This window comes from Siniperca chuatsi, linkage group LG18 (genome assembly GCF_020085105.1).
Source record: "Siniperca chuatsi isolate FFG_IHB_CAS linkage group LG18, ASM2008510v1, whole genome shotgun sequence".
Taxonomy (NCBI): Eukaryota; Metazoa; Chordata; class Actinopteri; order Centrarchiformes; family Sinipercidae; genus Siniperca; species Siniperca chuatsi.
In genome coordinates this window covers 9,126,154-9,140,627 of record NC_058059.1, presented here as the reverse complement: position 1 = coordinate 9,140,627, position 14,474 = coordinate 9,126,154, and the positions used below count along the sequence as shown (strand labels likewise).

General features: G+C 40.6%; 1 protein-coding gene across 6 annotated transcripts in view; it reads left to right on the top strand.

The window, feature by feature from the left end:
- The window catches only part of ptpn13 (protein tyrosine phosphatase non-receptor type 13), a 46,781-nt gene that overhangs the window by 25,474 nt on the left and 6,833 nt on the right, over window positions 1-14,474 (top strand). For 3 of the 6 annotated variants that reach the window (XM_044173842.1, XM_044173845.1, XM_044173847.1), the window contains 22 exons: window positions 358-568; window positions 1,543-1,617; window positions 1,737-1,908; window positions 2,394-2,544; window positions 2,659-2,797; window positions 3,135-3,287; window positions 3,759-3,941; window positions 4,062-4,224; window positions 5,101-5,536; window positions 6,282-6,388; window positions 7,595-7,648; window positions 8,256-8,345; window positions 8,562-8,669; window positions 8,815-8,946; window positions 9,118-9,602; window positions 10,051-10,182; window positions 11,701-11,794; window positions 11,942-12,027; window positions 12,119-12,287; window positions 13,487-13,701; window positions 13,834-13,932; window positions 14,023-14,405. In XM_044173842.1, the coding sequence (XP_044029777.1) occupies window positions 358-568; window positions 1,543-1,617; window positions 1,737-1,908; window positions 2,394-2,544; window positions 2,659-2,797; window positions 3,135-3,287; window positions 3,759-3,941; window positions 4,062-4,224; window positions 5,101-5,536; window positions 6,282-6,388; window positions 7,595-7,648; window positions 8,256-8,345; window positions 8,562-8,669; window positions 8,815-8,946; window positions 9,118-9,602; window positions 10,051-10,182; window positions 11,701-11,794; window positions 11,942-12,027; window positions 12,119-12,287; window positions 13,487-13,701; window positions 13,834-13,932; window positions 14,023-14,405 (3,837 nt within the window). The remainder of the gene's footprint in view (window positions 1-357; window positions 569-1,542; window positions 1,618-1,736; window positions 1,909-2,393; window positions 2,545-2,658; window positions 2,798-3,134; window positions 3,288-3,758; window positions 3,942-4,061; window positions 4,225-5,100; window positions 5,537-6,281; window positions 6,389-7,594; window positions 7,649-8,255; window positions 8,346-8,561; window positions 8,670-8,814; window positions 8,947-9,117; window positions 9,603-10,050; window positions 10,183-11,700; window positions 11,795-11,941; window positions 12,028-12,118; window positions 12,288-13,486; window positions 13,702-13,833; window positions 13,933-14,022; window positions 14,406-14,474) is intronic. The other 3 variants (XM_044173843.1, XM_044173844.1, XM_044173846.1) reach the window with 3 other exon arrangements.

The following is a 14,474-nucleotide window of genomic DNA, read 5'->3' as shown; positions in this document are numbered from 1 at the left end:
GGGTCAGCCCCATGCTTCACTAGTGAGGTCATCTAATGTAACATCCACATTCAGCAATCTCTATCTCTCTAATCTCTGGCATTACGGAGAACTGCCTGCTGTTGCTATGCCTGCTAACAGAAAAAAAACATGTTTTCATTCTGTCCCACTGCACATAGCACTTGTCGTCCCCTGATGCTAAAATAAAACATATCAGCTAGTATTTGGTGTCTTTTGTGTGTAAACACATTGTGTCTGACATATCCCCCTCATGTTGCTACTTTTAAGCATTTCTTTTATGGAGAAAGCAAAAAAAGAAAGTCATTAAATAAAAGACAAATCTCACAAGACATCACTCCTCTTCTCTTCTCCCTGTAGGCAGTATGAGGGGGCAGCTGATGAAGGTCTGGTTGGAGCAGAGCTGCTCCTCCAGAAACAGGAGGAGGAGGTGCAGCGGCTCCAGGCCCACCTAGCCAGCAGGCTGTCCAGGGCCAACCTCTACTCCACAGATGTGGCCCCATCTCACACTTCCATGCTCGACCTTCGAGACCCCCTCTACACCTCTTCTGTACCACTTCGCAAATCCAAGGTTTGTGCTCTTCATGGCTTAACAGACTCAAGGATACGCTTTAAATGATAATCTGTGTTAATTATCATGTCAACTTTGAGGATCATTTCTGTTATTTGGGTCTTATTTTTCTTTACAAACTTACAACATTACAAAATTACAACATAATTTCAGTGCAAAACTTCCTTTATTACTATAGAGTTGTAGACCACATATAAACCCACACACATGACACAGCCAACTCCAGAAAGTGGTTAAAAGACATCCTTTCAACACCTTTCCTGCAATGGGAATTCCCTACATCCAAGGTCTTACTGTTTATATTGCAATATTTGATGACTGATGTACAATTTGAACTCGCATGAGCTCATTGGCAATTAGGTTGTTGAGGCTGTGCTCAGAGGATGTTCTGTAAATAAAAAATTGCTGACTGGAAAACATGATTCATGTCAGCCTCCCTATGGTAATTACAAATATATGGGATCAGTACGATCTGATTTATCCCACTTACTGTCACAAATTGTGGAAAACTTAGCAACAATCTGCTGATGTTGGCAGTAAACCTCAAGTACTGTATATCAGTTATATTCCTATTAGGTTAATTAAACTTGCAAAGGTGGATATTTGCTGTAGTGTGTTTATGGTAGATTTTAAATTGAACTGGATTTCCAGTCGATAAAGGGAATCTTGCTCTTCCACTTCTGGTGAGACTTGATTACAGCAGAAAACCAACAAGGAAGTGTGTAGTGCAACACTAAAAAAACAACACATAAGCTGTTGTAATTGAAATCTCATGATCAGTGCAGCTATCAAAACAAGTGGTTACCTGTTCTTCACTCACAAAAAGTGATTACATTTTAAACACGCTCAGTTGTCATAATTGCAAAAAGATATATATGAAAAGAATTCCCAGATTGAAAATGATCCTTTTAACATTTTGGTTAAATAAAGCTTCTCTCTATGACAATTACTTTTTATCTTTACACCAATGGCAGAACTTCCATGGGCCTGAGTTTGTGAAGATGGCCAGTGAGCCCTGTGTTGCCTTATCTGTTCCCTCTTCAATAATGGTGAGAATGTAAATTTATGCCGCTTTTGAGCCAATGTGTATCCATGGTATTGTTACAGAAACTGCTTCATTTCCCATTTATAATCCATTACTATTTGCTTTTTTCTCTCTGCCCACAAGAAACGTGGTAAGGTGGAGGAAGTGCAGAGGAAGGTGGGTGTGGTGCTGCTGAATGGCCAAAAGCTGGAGCTGAGCTGTGACATCAAGGCGGTGTGTAAAGATGTTCTTGATATGGTGATTGCCCACATTGGACTTGTGGAGCACCATCTCTTCGGCCTAGCATACCTCAGAGGTACTGTATGTTGCTACTGAGATTTGAGTTTCATGCTTCAAGTTTCAAGTACATGTAGGGGATCAGTCTTCTATATTTGCAAATGTGAGTGTGCACTTATTTGTGTTATGTAGTTACCTTACCCTAGTTCTTATTAGTTATTCCTTTTAGTTCATTCTCTGACCCAAGTTGACCTTAAAAACCTTCTTTCTCACATAAGAAAACATTCCAGGAATCCAGTGTTGACTTTTGAAATGGCACAGAATTTATTCTAAAGAAAATGTTCCCTTCTTAAATGCAAAGTATAAAACTGTGAGATCACATGTCAAGCATATTAGATGAGGGTTCATGGTATTTCCGTGTAAATTCATTTTCTACACCTGATGTCTCATTAAAGATGCAAAACCTATGTTGCTGCAAGCAGACAGACATTACTGATTAATTCCTTCTCACTCTGACTCCTCTCACCTACCCCAATCCCCTCCTTCTAAAAATTTTACACACAGAAAATGAGTTTTTCTTCGTTGAACCCGATGCCAAACTTTCTAAAGTGGCCCCAGAGGGATGGAAAGAGGATCCTAAGAAGAAGAAATCTGATGTGCCTTTTAATCTTTTCTTACGCATTAAATTCTTCCTTGATGACGTCCACTTCATACAGTAAGTGTATATTTTGGTAGATGGGAACCTAAAATGACACATGGATTACTGAACAATGGATCCATATCACATTCAAAATAACCAAAACTGTCTGTATTTTTCTGTGTATAACAGGCATGCTATGACCAAACATCAGTACTACCTACAGCTGAGGAAGGATGTCTTGGAGGAGAGGATGCGCTGTGACACAGAAAATGCCATGCTGCTGGCTTCACTGGCACTGCAGGCTGAATTCAGTGACTACCAGCCTGAGGTACCGAATCGCTTTAATACATCTGTTCTCATTCAGTTAACATCACTTTACTTAAAATCCTGGTTTAAACTGAATTGTGAAATTGTGATTTTTAAAAAAAAATAATTCTTGCCTTTCTGATTCTTTTCATTTAATGTCTTTTATTTTTTTATTTTGTGTAAGCATGTCTTAGTTTGTATTGTTTTATAAATTTGAGGTGGAATGTGAGGTAAAGACTTCTGTTGTAAAACGTTTTAGAAACAAAAATGAATGAATTTGAACATTGGTCTCATTAAATTAAACTTAATGAAACAACAAATTGATCTTAAGAATAATGCTATTAATCTCTGTGCCTCAGCTCCATGGGAAGACATATTTCAGACTGGAGCACTACCTGCCGGTGTCTGTCCTGGACAAGGTGAACCAGACGACCATCAGGGAGGAACTGCCGAAACTTCACAGCAACTACTATGGAGCATCTGACTCTGAGGCAGAGTTTGAGTTTCTCAAGGTCAGCAGACCAGAGTATATAGGAATCATGATTTCAGACAGGTGGACCAAAATATTTTCAGTTATTGCTGCACTTGGTGTTTTTCTAGTAGTAATTTGAAGGTAAGTGTTTATTTTGTGACAAACATGACTAATATTTTGTTTGGCACTTTTTCCTGGAACACCTGCCATTTTGTGCAAAGAGTTTACGTTGGCAGAAGAAATAATACATTTATGTCCACAGTCTACTAAAGCAGCTCTGTTTTCTTCATGCCACTGAACCAAATTGAATAATATTATCATTGTTGTAATCTGATAAAAATCATTGCACTCATATTGGATCACTGACTGAGATAAAAGACCTATTCTCTGCATAAAAAGTTCCAGTACTCAGTTTTAATATCTAAACACAGTCACATCCCGTCTGTCTATCTTAGTTCTTTGTATTTTAGAGAATTTAAGACTCTCTGACTCTATATTGATTGTCATAAAGGTGAGCCAGAGGCTGACAGAGTACGGTGTCCATTTCCATCGGGTTCTTCCTGAGAAGAGGTCCCAGACAGGCATCATGCTGGGTGTCTACTCCAAAGGGCTGCTCATCTTTGAGGTCCTTAACGGAAATCGTACCCCAGTGCTGAGGTTCCCCTGGAGGGAGACAAAAAAGATTTCCTTTACAGTATGTACTGTCTTTATTATCAGAAATCAAATTATGCCACACTATATAGCGAATTAAATGTATTCACTTTGCCCAGCTGGTTCTCACTGTCACTTAAATGTTGAATTTGTCATCCTGAAGAAAAAGAAGATTTGCCTTCAGAACACTTCAGATGGGATTAAGCACCTGTTTCAGACAGACAGCAACAAGACCTGTCAGTATCTGCATCAGCTCTGCTCTGATCAGCACAAGTTCCACCTGCAGATGAAGGCCCGCCAAAACAACCAGGAGCTTCAAGACCTAGGTAGGAGAGAAGTGAGCAGCCACACATGTCTGTGGGTGGAGTTCACATAATATGACCTCAGTCTCAGACAGATGTGAATATTTGGCCAGCAAGAAGTTGCATAAATTTTCACTGAACCTCAACCTCAATAACCAGAAAAGGGGAAAACCTCCTGATGTCAGGACTAACTACACTGTTTCCAGCCCCAGCTGCATATGTCAGCCATCCCACATATCCTCTCCAGATAAAAGCTGATGCCCATTAATTTCCTTCACTTAAAATCTCAATTTGTTTCAGTGACATATTTCCCATTTGCCAAAAGATTTTGGAAACCTACCACATTGTTTTTCCATTGCTTTCAACAGAAATTCATGTAATCTTTGCCATTCTATGCCAGTCATCCTTGCCATTGTCTAACGTGTACAAATTTAATTTCTGCACATCTATTTCAGTTATGTAATATGTCAATTAGACATGTGGGCGATCTTGAACTGTTGATTTATCTTTTTCTTGGTGCCTTTGATTTGTTTCACTTGACTCAACAACAGAACAACTTTGTCTACATCATGCCCCATACTCCCACCAGATTGTTGACAAAAAGTCACAACTAAGTTGATGACTGCTAAAAAGACTGGCCAGACCATTAGCTATAATAATGAATATCTCCAGAAAAAAACAGTGCAGAGGACAGTACCTGCTTTTTTCGTCTAGACAATAATTACTTCAAACTGCTGAGGGCTGTTAATGACGGATCAACACTTTAGCTCTTGGAGTTCCCTCCTTTATTAGTTTTTCAAATTTGTCTCATACCTTTTGCTATATTAATAAACAAAAATGCCATTTATATGATTAACTATCCAATACATTTCTGTTTTGCATGTTCTTTCTGGTAATCAGAGAACTGCCCCTTGAGCAGTTTGCAGTATTCCCTTGACCCTCGGAGCGGAGACGCAGTGGGGAGGACAGTGAGCTCAGGCAGCCTGGCCCCCAGCTTATCGACACGCTCCAACCCAGACCACCTGAAGAGGATCTCCTACTCAGAAGTGGCCCTCAACAAGGCACTGTCTGGCCCAATATTAGTTCAAGATGAGCTTCACTTTCCAGGTTTCAATCCAGTAGCCTCCACGGTCCTTTCCAATCCGCGGATAATGAGCCGATCCCACCACAACCTCGGACAGATGCCAGAGTCTCCAGAGCACCGAGTGGCAGAGTCATATCGTGACCAGTCGCACAGCGGATTGAGACAGGCACAACCCAACCAAGTGGCCTCTCACTTCCAGCAACACCAGAGAGCCAGCTCAGACACAGACTCTCTCTCACACCAACAGGACAAGTGAGTTGAAAGAAGTGAGATGTTAAGTAAAAGCCTGATTTGTTCCTAAATACTTTATATATGAGAAAGAGTAGTTCTGAATAAAATCATAGTGGGTGTTGTAAATGCATTTTTTTGGTGTTTTATTACTTTACCATAAATGAAACTATGCAGGAACTAGAATGTTTAATGCATTTTACTCCTTTAATTAGTCCTGTAAAGTTTTATTTCAAGCTCAGTTGAGGAAATGGGATCTTGTGTTTATTAGTGGGCCCTCTGTAAAGTCTTCAGTGTCAGTCTCCAAGCTCACTTCAAGACAGACTTAGGTTACTAAGTGAGGACTTGTTACTGGGACTATAGCTCTGCCTAACACTACAGAGACACGGAGAGCTCTACCTCCAGCCTCTAATTAAGCCTCTGGGGGTCTGTGTGTGTGGGTGCACATGTGCCCTTGTGTCTGTATTTGTGTTTTTGTGAGATTGTGCCTAGCAGTGTGTGTTCCCATTTTAATTAGTAACAAACCTGTTTTGTGCCTCCTCTCGTGTCAGCTTTAAAGATGGCATGTGTGATTTTTAAGTTGAATAGGACTCTGTATTTATAAAAACCTAACACACATAAAGGTTAGTAGTTAGTAAGAATGAAAATGAGTGTATGTTGTTTTTGTTTGTTTTTTTACATTCAGCTTTTCGTTCATTTGCCCCCGTTCCAATGAGGAAGGTTGTCTCTTCAGGCTTAATCTTCTCCACTTACTCTCTCTCTTTCTCAGATCATTTGGCACAGTGTCCCACAGCAGCCCAGCCTGGAGTCTCAGCAGGTCCAAAAAAGAATCTGACTCTTCTTCCATAGAGGATACTGGCCAAGCATATGTAGTAGGTAAGGATGCTGACCTGTGAAGGATGAGGCTCTCTGGTGAAGCATAGCACTAGTGGCGTAGAGTTCTCACCTGAAATGTACATCTGTGCTCATATAAATCTGTGTAATCTTAGTTGTTGTAGAGACTCTAGTAGTTATTTAGAATAGTTAATATATTTCACCAGCAGTTAAGATAGTAGTTGTCTGAAGCTCCAGCTCTCTTCCATGAGATAACAAAAGAAGTCAAATCCCACTTATCTTATATAGGCCTCAGCAAATTCGCCTACATGTATAAAGACTTTTTAAGCAGGCTCATATCTAACTGTAATGTTTTAAGATAAACAGCGTTCTTATGAACATCGGGAAAGCAAGTAATTATGATGACCATGTATATAGAACATGGTATGTTCTGAAGGCAAGCAGTATGATCTAAAACAGGAGAATTGCAGTGGATAATTTTAGGTCTGGCTACAAGTGGCAAGTCAACAGTAAGTAGGAAAAACAGGTGGCACATTTTACATTCAGTACTTTGCATATTTGGTACATTGTTGCCTGGTGTGCAGTAGCCAAGTTCCCTCATGGAGAACATTTAATTTTCCTGTTATCTTAAAATGGCTTTAATGAAAATGCAAAAAGTAAAATCACTTTCATTTATTTAAAAAAAAAAACCTTAACTAATACCCATATTGTTTGTGTCAATTCCTGGCATGAATGCTCACTGTCTATATTAGAAACAAGACATTTTCACTGTTTATTAATCTAGTTTCCCCCAAAGACTAAATAAGATTGTTTTTTCTGCCTTTTTTCATAGTTTTCAAATGCTTGCAATGCACAAAAGATTTTAATCAACTTCTTTTTAGTCTTCACTAAGTTTAAAGGAGAAGAGCAGTTTGACGTAAAACCAGTTTCTGTTGTTAGTATAATAAAATGATAATAACTGCAGCAAATGCTTTATTTTAGACATTTAAATCTTCCTTGTGGCTGTGTTGAAGTTTATTTTTTGTTTATTTTGTTTCCTTCACATTATATGCTAGTATTCACATAAAATGGTCTGATCATGCAGGGGCTTCTGCATGTGTTAACTAATAATTGATGACTATACATGTTTCTATGAACATTTTCCTATATTAGTGCCTATAAATCGGCAGAGAGGCAGACAAGAAGTTTTCATTGTTGTGTATAATGTACAAAGCACGGCCTTGCTGATTTCTTGTGTTCTGTTCCCAGGTGTCAGTATGCACAGTTCCACTGGACTGCCTTCAACCCCAGCCTCTGTTAATGGTATGTATCGACATTTATATCTTTAATTTCCCCAGATACATAGATGCTGGATTTTCATGCTTTGTATACAGTATAATGTCAAAATGCAGGAAATATCCAATTGCTCTCCACCATCACTCATTTCATAACATTCTTAATCCTCCTCTTCAGTCTGTTGAACCATATGCTGACCGTGGCACGGCCAAGTACGGATATACAAACCAAAAAAAAAAGTCTGTGTTCTAATTCTGAATTATATAATGCAGAATTGAATCTCTGTCCTCTCATTGCTACCTGCCTGTGAAACTGGCCCCGGTCCCACCATTTAATAGCTTCATGCTTGGCACTGAACTCATGACCTTGCCTTTCATCCTAGCTTAACCCGTTTTATCAGGCCCATTAGCCAACAGTGCTAAAGTAGGGGCCCCCGTATGCTTGCCTGGGCTGATTAATAGTTACAGTGTAGATATACTAATACTAATCTCAGAGTGGCCCACTGTATATCCCCTGTGAAATGAATAAAATTTCACTATGATATGCATCAGTCAGAGATTACAGAGCTAACACAATGCATCTATGGTATATTCCAGTAAATATAACAAATGACACGTGTCCTTGTGCTGCACAGATTCACTCAAGAAAAAACTCAGTGCCTTACCATCTCCAGAGAGAGAAATCACAACTGTAAACCTGAAGAAAGATGTGAAATATGGCCTTGGTAAGGGTGTATAAGCATTTTCCCCAAATAGCAACTCAATTTCACACTGTCTCTGCTGCCATTTCTCAGTTGTCAGAGTTGACAAGTATTATTAATGGCATTTAAGGCATTTGTGTTCCCCTGATGTTTTGTGTGTGTGTGTGTGTGTGTGTGTGTGTGTGTGTGTGTGTGTGTGTGTATTTTTAACATCTGTTTGTGCTTGTGTGTGTTCTCTAGGGTTCCAGGTTGTAGGAGGGGAGAACTCTGGTCGTATGGACCTTGGCACCATCATTAGCTCCGTCACTCCTGGGGGTCCCGCTGATGTCAACGGCTGCCTCAAACCTGGTAGGCCAGTGTTTTGCTACACTCTTCCTCCTCTATGGATAGATTATGAATTTTTTTGTTGTCTGCTGTGGTAATGGTTAGCAGTTATCTGTCTTGCCACACCTGGTTGTCTTCCATGTGAGTAACAGCTGTAATGTTGATGCAGGTGACCGGCTGATCTCAGTGAATGATGTGAACCTACACGGGCTCTCTCATGCCACTACGATAGATATCCTCCAAAATGCTCCTGATGATGTTACTCTGGTGGTGTCACAGCCCAAAGAGAGGCTCTACAAAGGTAAAAACAGGGATATGAATGAAGGTTTTTGTTGCTATGAGTAAAATTCATGTTTGTTTTTTTTTGTTTTTTGTCATATTTATTTAGTCATCATGTATAGAGTGCATTACCAGTATTTTCTCTTACCTCTAGACTTGCAGACTAATATCACTGTTCTTCCTCATTTGACAGAATCTTCTTCAGACTATGTTCCCTACCAAGCCAAGTCTGCATTAAAGGCACTTAACTCTGGCCAGAGACGAGAACTAGACTTTGATACCTCGTCAGAGGAGCATGTGGGAACAGGAAGCCCCAGCCCTCCTCTCCACAGTGCTGGCACACCGTCATCCACCTCCTCCTCTGTCCACCAGCACACCAGCCTCAGTTCTCAGGACTCCAGGACAAGCAGTGTTGCTAAAATCAGCCAACTCCCTGCCAATGGAGTTCAGCAGTGCCTAGAAAGAGTTAAAGCTGCTGCCACAGCTGCACCCATTGCCCAGCGTCAAAGACCAGAACCTAACGTGGATTTGGAGCCCACACCACCGGCTCTGCCACCCAAGACTAGAAAAGCTAAAGTGTCAGAAGCTCCCAAAGTTTCTGAGCACTCTGACTGGGGGGATTCAGACATGGATGAAGAGACTTATTCCAGTAGTCAAGAGAAACTCGTGGTCAGAAAGGTGCGGCCTTTGTGTTTATGAATTCATTGGTGTAAATGGATTCTTTGTTTATATACATCATCCTACATAGTAGTTGTCCACTCAGAACTCAAAACTCACAAACTTTTTTTTTTTTTTTTAAATCCTGGTGGAGCAAATCAACTTTTATTAATGGAACAGGATAAGAATGGTTCTTCCACAAGCAAGCACTACCCTGCAGCATTACCTGTCAGATGCTTGGCACAACTAACTGTCTGTTGTATATAACCTTTGCCTACCATTGCATTTACAAAGTCAATGCAAGGCAGTTTGTTACCTGTACACTGCATGTCCTTCCTTGAATGTAATATCTGCTCGCTTTCTTCTCAGCATTACTTTGTTCAGCTTCCTCACTCTCCATTGATCCCTTTTTCTTTCTGCATGTTCCAGCTTGTGATAATTCAACTTAATACCTGTTCTCTGTTTGCAGGAATACATCATGGGAATTTTAAATGGTAATGCCCCAGGGGTCAATAGTCTCCGTCCAGGAGAACTATTTGACGTTGAGCTGTCCAAAAAAGACAGCAGCCTGGGCATAAGTGTCACGGTACTGTTCGGCAAGGTTTTCATCCTCTCTTTGTTTTGCCCCATTTCCCCCTCATCCTGTCACTGTTGTCTGTATGTTTTTTATATGTTGCTTGGTTTGGTTTGCTTTCTCAACGCTGAATGTTGTCAGATTGTGGGAATATTGTCCACCTTATTCTTTTTTGCATGCTATCTTTTTCTTTAATCAATAAGGTTTTTTTTTTTTTTTTAGAAATAAAGTCGCACAGTATCTTTAGTACCTCAAGGACCATAAACAGTTTAAACGGGACTGGTTAGTGAGCTTTCTTTTGGTTTACTACATGTTTGCTGCTGACTGTAGAGTGACTCACTAATATATTTCTCTCTGAGGGATTTTGAGCACCTTATTGATTCGAATGGATTCATTTACTCCTTCGGCACAATAACACTCAATAACATCACTTGACTGGGTGTCTTCAGACCAGGATTGCTGTCAAATATTTGTATTTTGAATAATAACTGAATGAGTGTTGTGTTGTATTAGTAATACAAAAATTTAAATAACCATGAAATTCACCTTAACCATAAACCCATTATCTAGACTATTTTGACCAAATGGTCACTGAATAGAAAATCCACATAGTCTCTGATTATTTTAGTAATTTTGTGAATAACATCACAGTGGAGGATTTTTTTCATTTTCAACTAATTGATAATTGTGATATGATAAAAGCTTTGTCTAACTTGCATTAGGAATAATTTAAAATTTCAGCCAAAGCACACTTTAAATATGAAGGACATTATTGGGATACAACCATTGCCATTGGGTGTCAACAAGCCGAAAAGGGAGCATTATGGTTCATGGCATCGGAGGCTGTGCTTTGATAGTGACATTATTTTGAAAAATAGTGTCATTCAGAGTCATTCTAAGGATGAACTGTTGAAGAAATTAACTACTCTTTAACCATGTTTTGAGCCATTAAGTCTCCAGTCTAACGTGTGAGTGACACAAGTCCGTCCACCGACAGAGATGAGACAATCAGAGTGGGTGAGAGACTAGGAAAGAAAAGTAACTGCTGAAAACAAAAATACGCTTAATTTCTTTCTGCTGAATTTGGTTTCACCAGACGTGAAGCAGCTAATGACATTTTTAAACAGCCAAAGGTGTGTCACAAATGGCAACACCTACTCCAACTAAATCTGATCTAGTTATTGTGTGCTGTTCACCTGGGCATAGACAAAACCGTGATCTATGGTGAGGTCCACAAACGATAAAACATGTACAGTATGTCAACAAACTACAATATTAACATCAGGGAAACTTTGGCAAAATGGCTTCAAATACTTCTCTTGTGAAATTTGGATGATATTTTCTTCATAATAATAGTAAATATACACAATGTACCAAAATTATATTTCTGAACCCACAGTAAAGACAAAGCATTTATCATTTAGCAATTACACTTACACTGGAAAAAAAAAAAACATCCACACCTGCCATCAACCCCCATAGAAAATACATAATGAACTATTTTCTCTTTGACTGATTAGACTAAGAGGTGTGTTAATTTCCTAGGGGGGAGTCAACACAACTGTTCGACATGGAGGCATTTACGTCAAAGCCATCATACCAAAAGGAGCTGCTGAGCTCGATGGAAGGATACATAAAGGTAAGGGAACAGTGATGTTACAAACAATGACATAAAACAGAAAGACTTTATTATCTGAGTTGGAATTATTGGAACTAATAAGTGTTCATCTTCATCTATTTAGACTTCTTTTGTGTCTTAACCACTCTGCGTCTGCCCTATGCTCAGGTGATCGTGTGGTGGCTGTCAATGGAAAAGGTCTGGAGGGAGCCACTCATCAGCAAGCAGTAGAGGCTCTCAGAGACACTGGGCAGGTGAGGGATGCCATTTACCATGAGCATCCTGCTGACAAGCTGTTGCTACCCTGCTGGCTACTAACGCTAAGTAAATAATTTTATCCCTCAGACAGTGCACTTAGTGCTGGAGAAGGGACATCCGCCTACAGACAGTGTCCATGCTCCCCTCACACCTCAGTGCACTCCACCATGTGTTGACAACGACCGAGACCAGACCAAGAATAAAGAGCAGCCACTTGCGGTCAAAGAAAAACCAGAGTACAGCTTTGTTACACAAGGTGAGGCGATAACATGGCACACAATTAAGGATTCTCAAGCAGTGTGATTTATAAATGTTTGGGTTTAAGTAACCAAAACATAAAGGTATCCCATTTTAGAACACCCTAATGTGTCACAAAATAGTCCACATGGATGGTAATGACAGTAAGCTGGAAAACACTCAGGTCATGTATTCTTTAACAGTATTACACTAAGACTGTTCTCTGTAAACAAAGTAAATTGCTCTTGGTAATCCCATTTTAAAAAAAAAAAAAAAAAAAAAAAAAAAAAAAAAAAAAAGATGTACAAATGTGTGTACAACCCATTAGCAGCACACCGCTGCCTATTTAGAACTCAGAAAGCTTTTCATGTACATATGGGCACGTGAGTATTGTATTAAGATAGAAAAGTGAAACTATCCTTTTTAATATGGCGGAAACTCTCCAGAGAAGATTATCAGTGACTATCAGTGTTATTTTGTTGATCCCCACAGTGAGAAATTCCTTTTTTCTGAAACACCAAAAGTGATTGAATACACAAGACAGAATGGCAATATCAGCAGTGGTGGCTGGAACATTCAGAAGAAACATTTGTAGGTTGCAAGGATATGTTGAGGTTGTCTGTTTTCAGGCAATTGCCCAGTGTTATACCATACTGCAGATTCTGTTGCTAAGTTTGCATGAACACTTTGATGACTGTGATAACCAGACTACAGTAATCGAGCAAAGCATCTACATGGTACCATAACTTGATTTCCCCAGTCATCCAAGTGATTTGTTTGATAATTTGGTTTTAGTCTAGAAGGATGTGTAAAGCCTACAGGAAACAACTTCTTAAAGGTCCTGTGTGTAGGATTTAGTGGCATCTAGTGGTGAAATTGCAGTTTGCAACCATTTGAATACTGCGCATCTCACCTTTCCCTTCCAAGCGTGTAGGAGAAACTACGGTGGCCGCGAAAAAAACGAAAGGCCCTATCTAGAGCCAGTGTTTGGTACTACCATTCATCCATCCATCCTCTTTACCCTCTTATTCTGTGCAGGGTCAGGGGGGCTTGAGCCCATCCCAGCATATGTTGGCCGAGAGACAGGTTACACCCTGGACAGGTTGCCAGTTTATCACAGGGCTAACACATCTAGACATCTAGCTCACATTCCCACATCACATACTGGCAAATAAAGAGTGTCCAGTTCACTGTACATACATGCCTTTGTCCCCACAGATAATGTGTTTGAGGTGTGCTTGCTGAAGAACACGTCAGGGCTGGGCTTCAGTTTTAGCCGAGAGGAGAGCATGCCTGACGAACCCCACGGCTCCAGCATGGTGCGGGTTAAAAAGCTGTTTCCTGGCCAACCAGCTGCAGAGAGCGGTCGCATCAACGTGGGCGACGTCATCATGCGGGTCAATCAAACCCCCCTCAAAGGACTCTCGCAACATGTCAGTAGGATATCTCTCCCTGCTGCAACCACACCTTGATATGAATGGAAATCAAGTTGGAAAAGAGTGTTGTTTGACACCATAATTTATTTGGAATTGTTTGTCTGTGTGTCTTCCCATTCATTCACATAGGAGGTGATATCAGCCTTGCGAGGAACAGGACAGGAGGTGACTTTGCTCCTCTGTAGACCTGAACACGGGGTTCTTCCCAAAATGGACACTTCAGCTTTGGTGAGTCAGTTAATTATGTTCTTTTTACTGTGTGGACGTTTCAAGTACCAGTAATTGTTGGAAAGTCAATTTTAACTTATTTCTTCCCAGACGCCCATGCCATCACCCCGAAAGGAGCCGGTGACCCAGGCAGAGTCCAGCCTGAGCTTCGACAGGACAACCTCTCCTCCAGGTACACAAGGCAAGAGGAGTCAGGGCGCGGTGGAGGAGGCCCTGGAGAGGCTGCTGCATAAAACCCCCGGCCGACACAACAGCTACAGCGACAGCACTGATGGGGATGAGGAGGTAGAAGAAGCCTTCAGCCCGAGCACTGTGGAGCACAGCAGGCAAACTTGGGAGCGGAGTGTCTACCACACCCCCAGCAGCAACCTGGGACTGGGACGCTACGACAGCACTGGTCAGCTGGACGACACCATCCACTCAGCCTTCTACTCCCCAAACCTGTCAATGACAAGATCAGACCTCAGCAAGAGGTACCTGATCAATGTTAAAATAATCAGATCATCTGCATTAATTATGTTCTCATAGCTCATATAATTTTG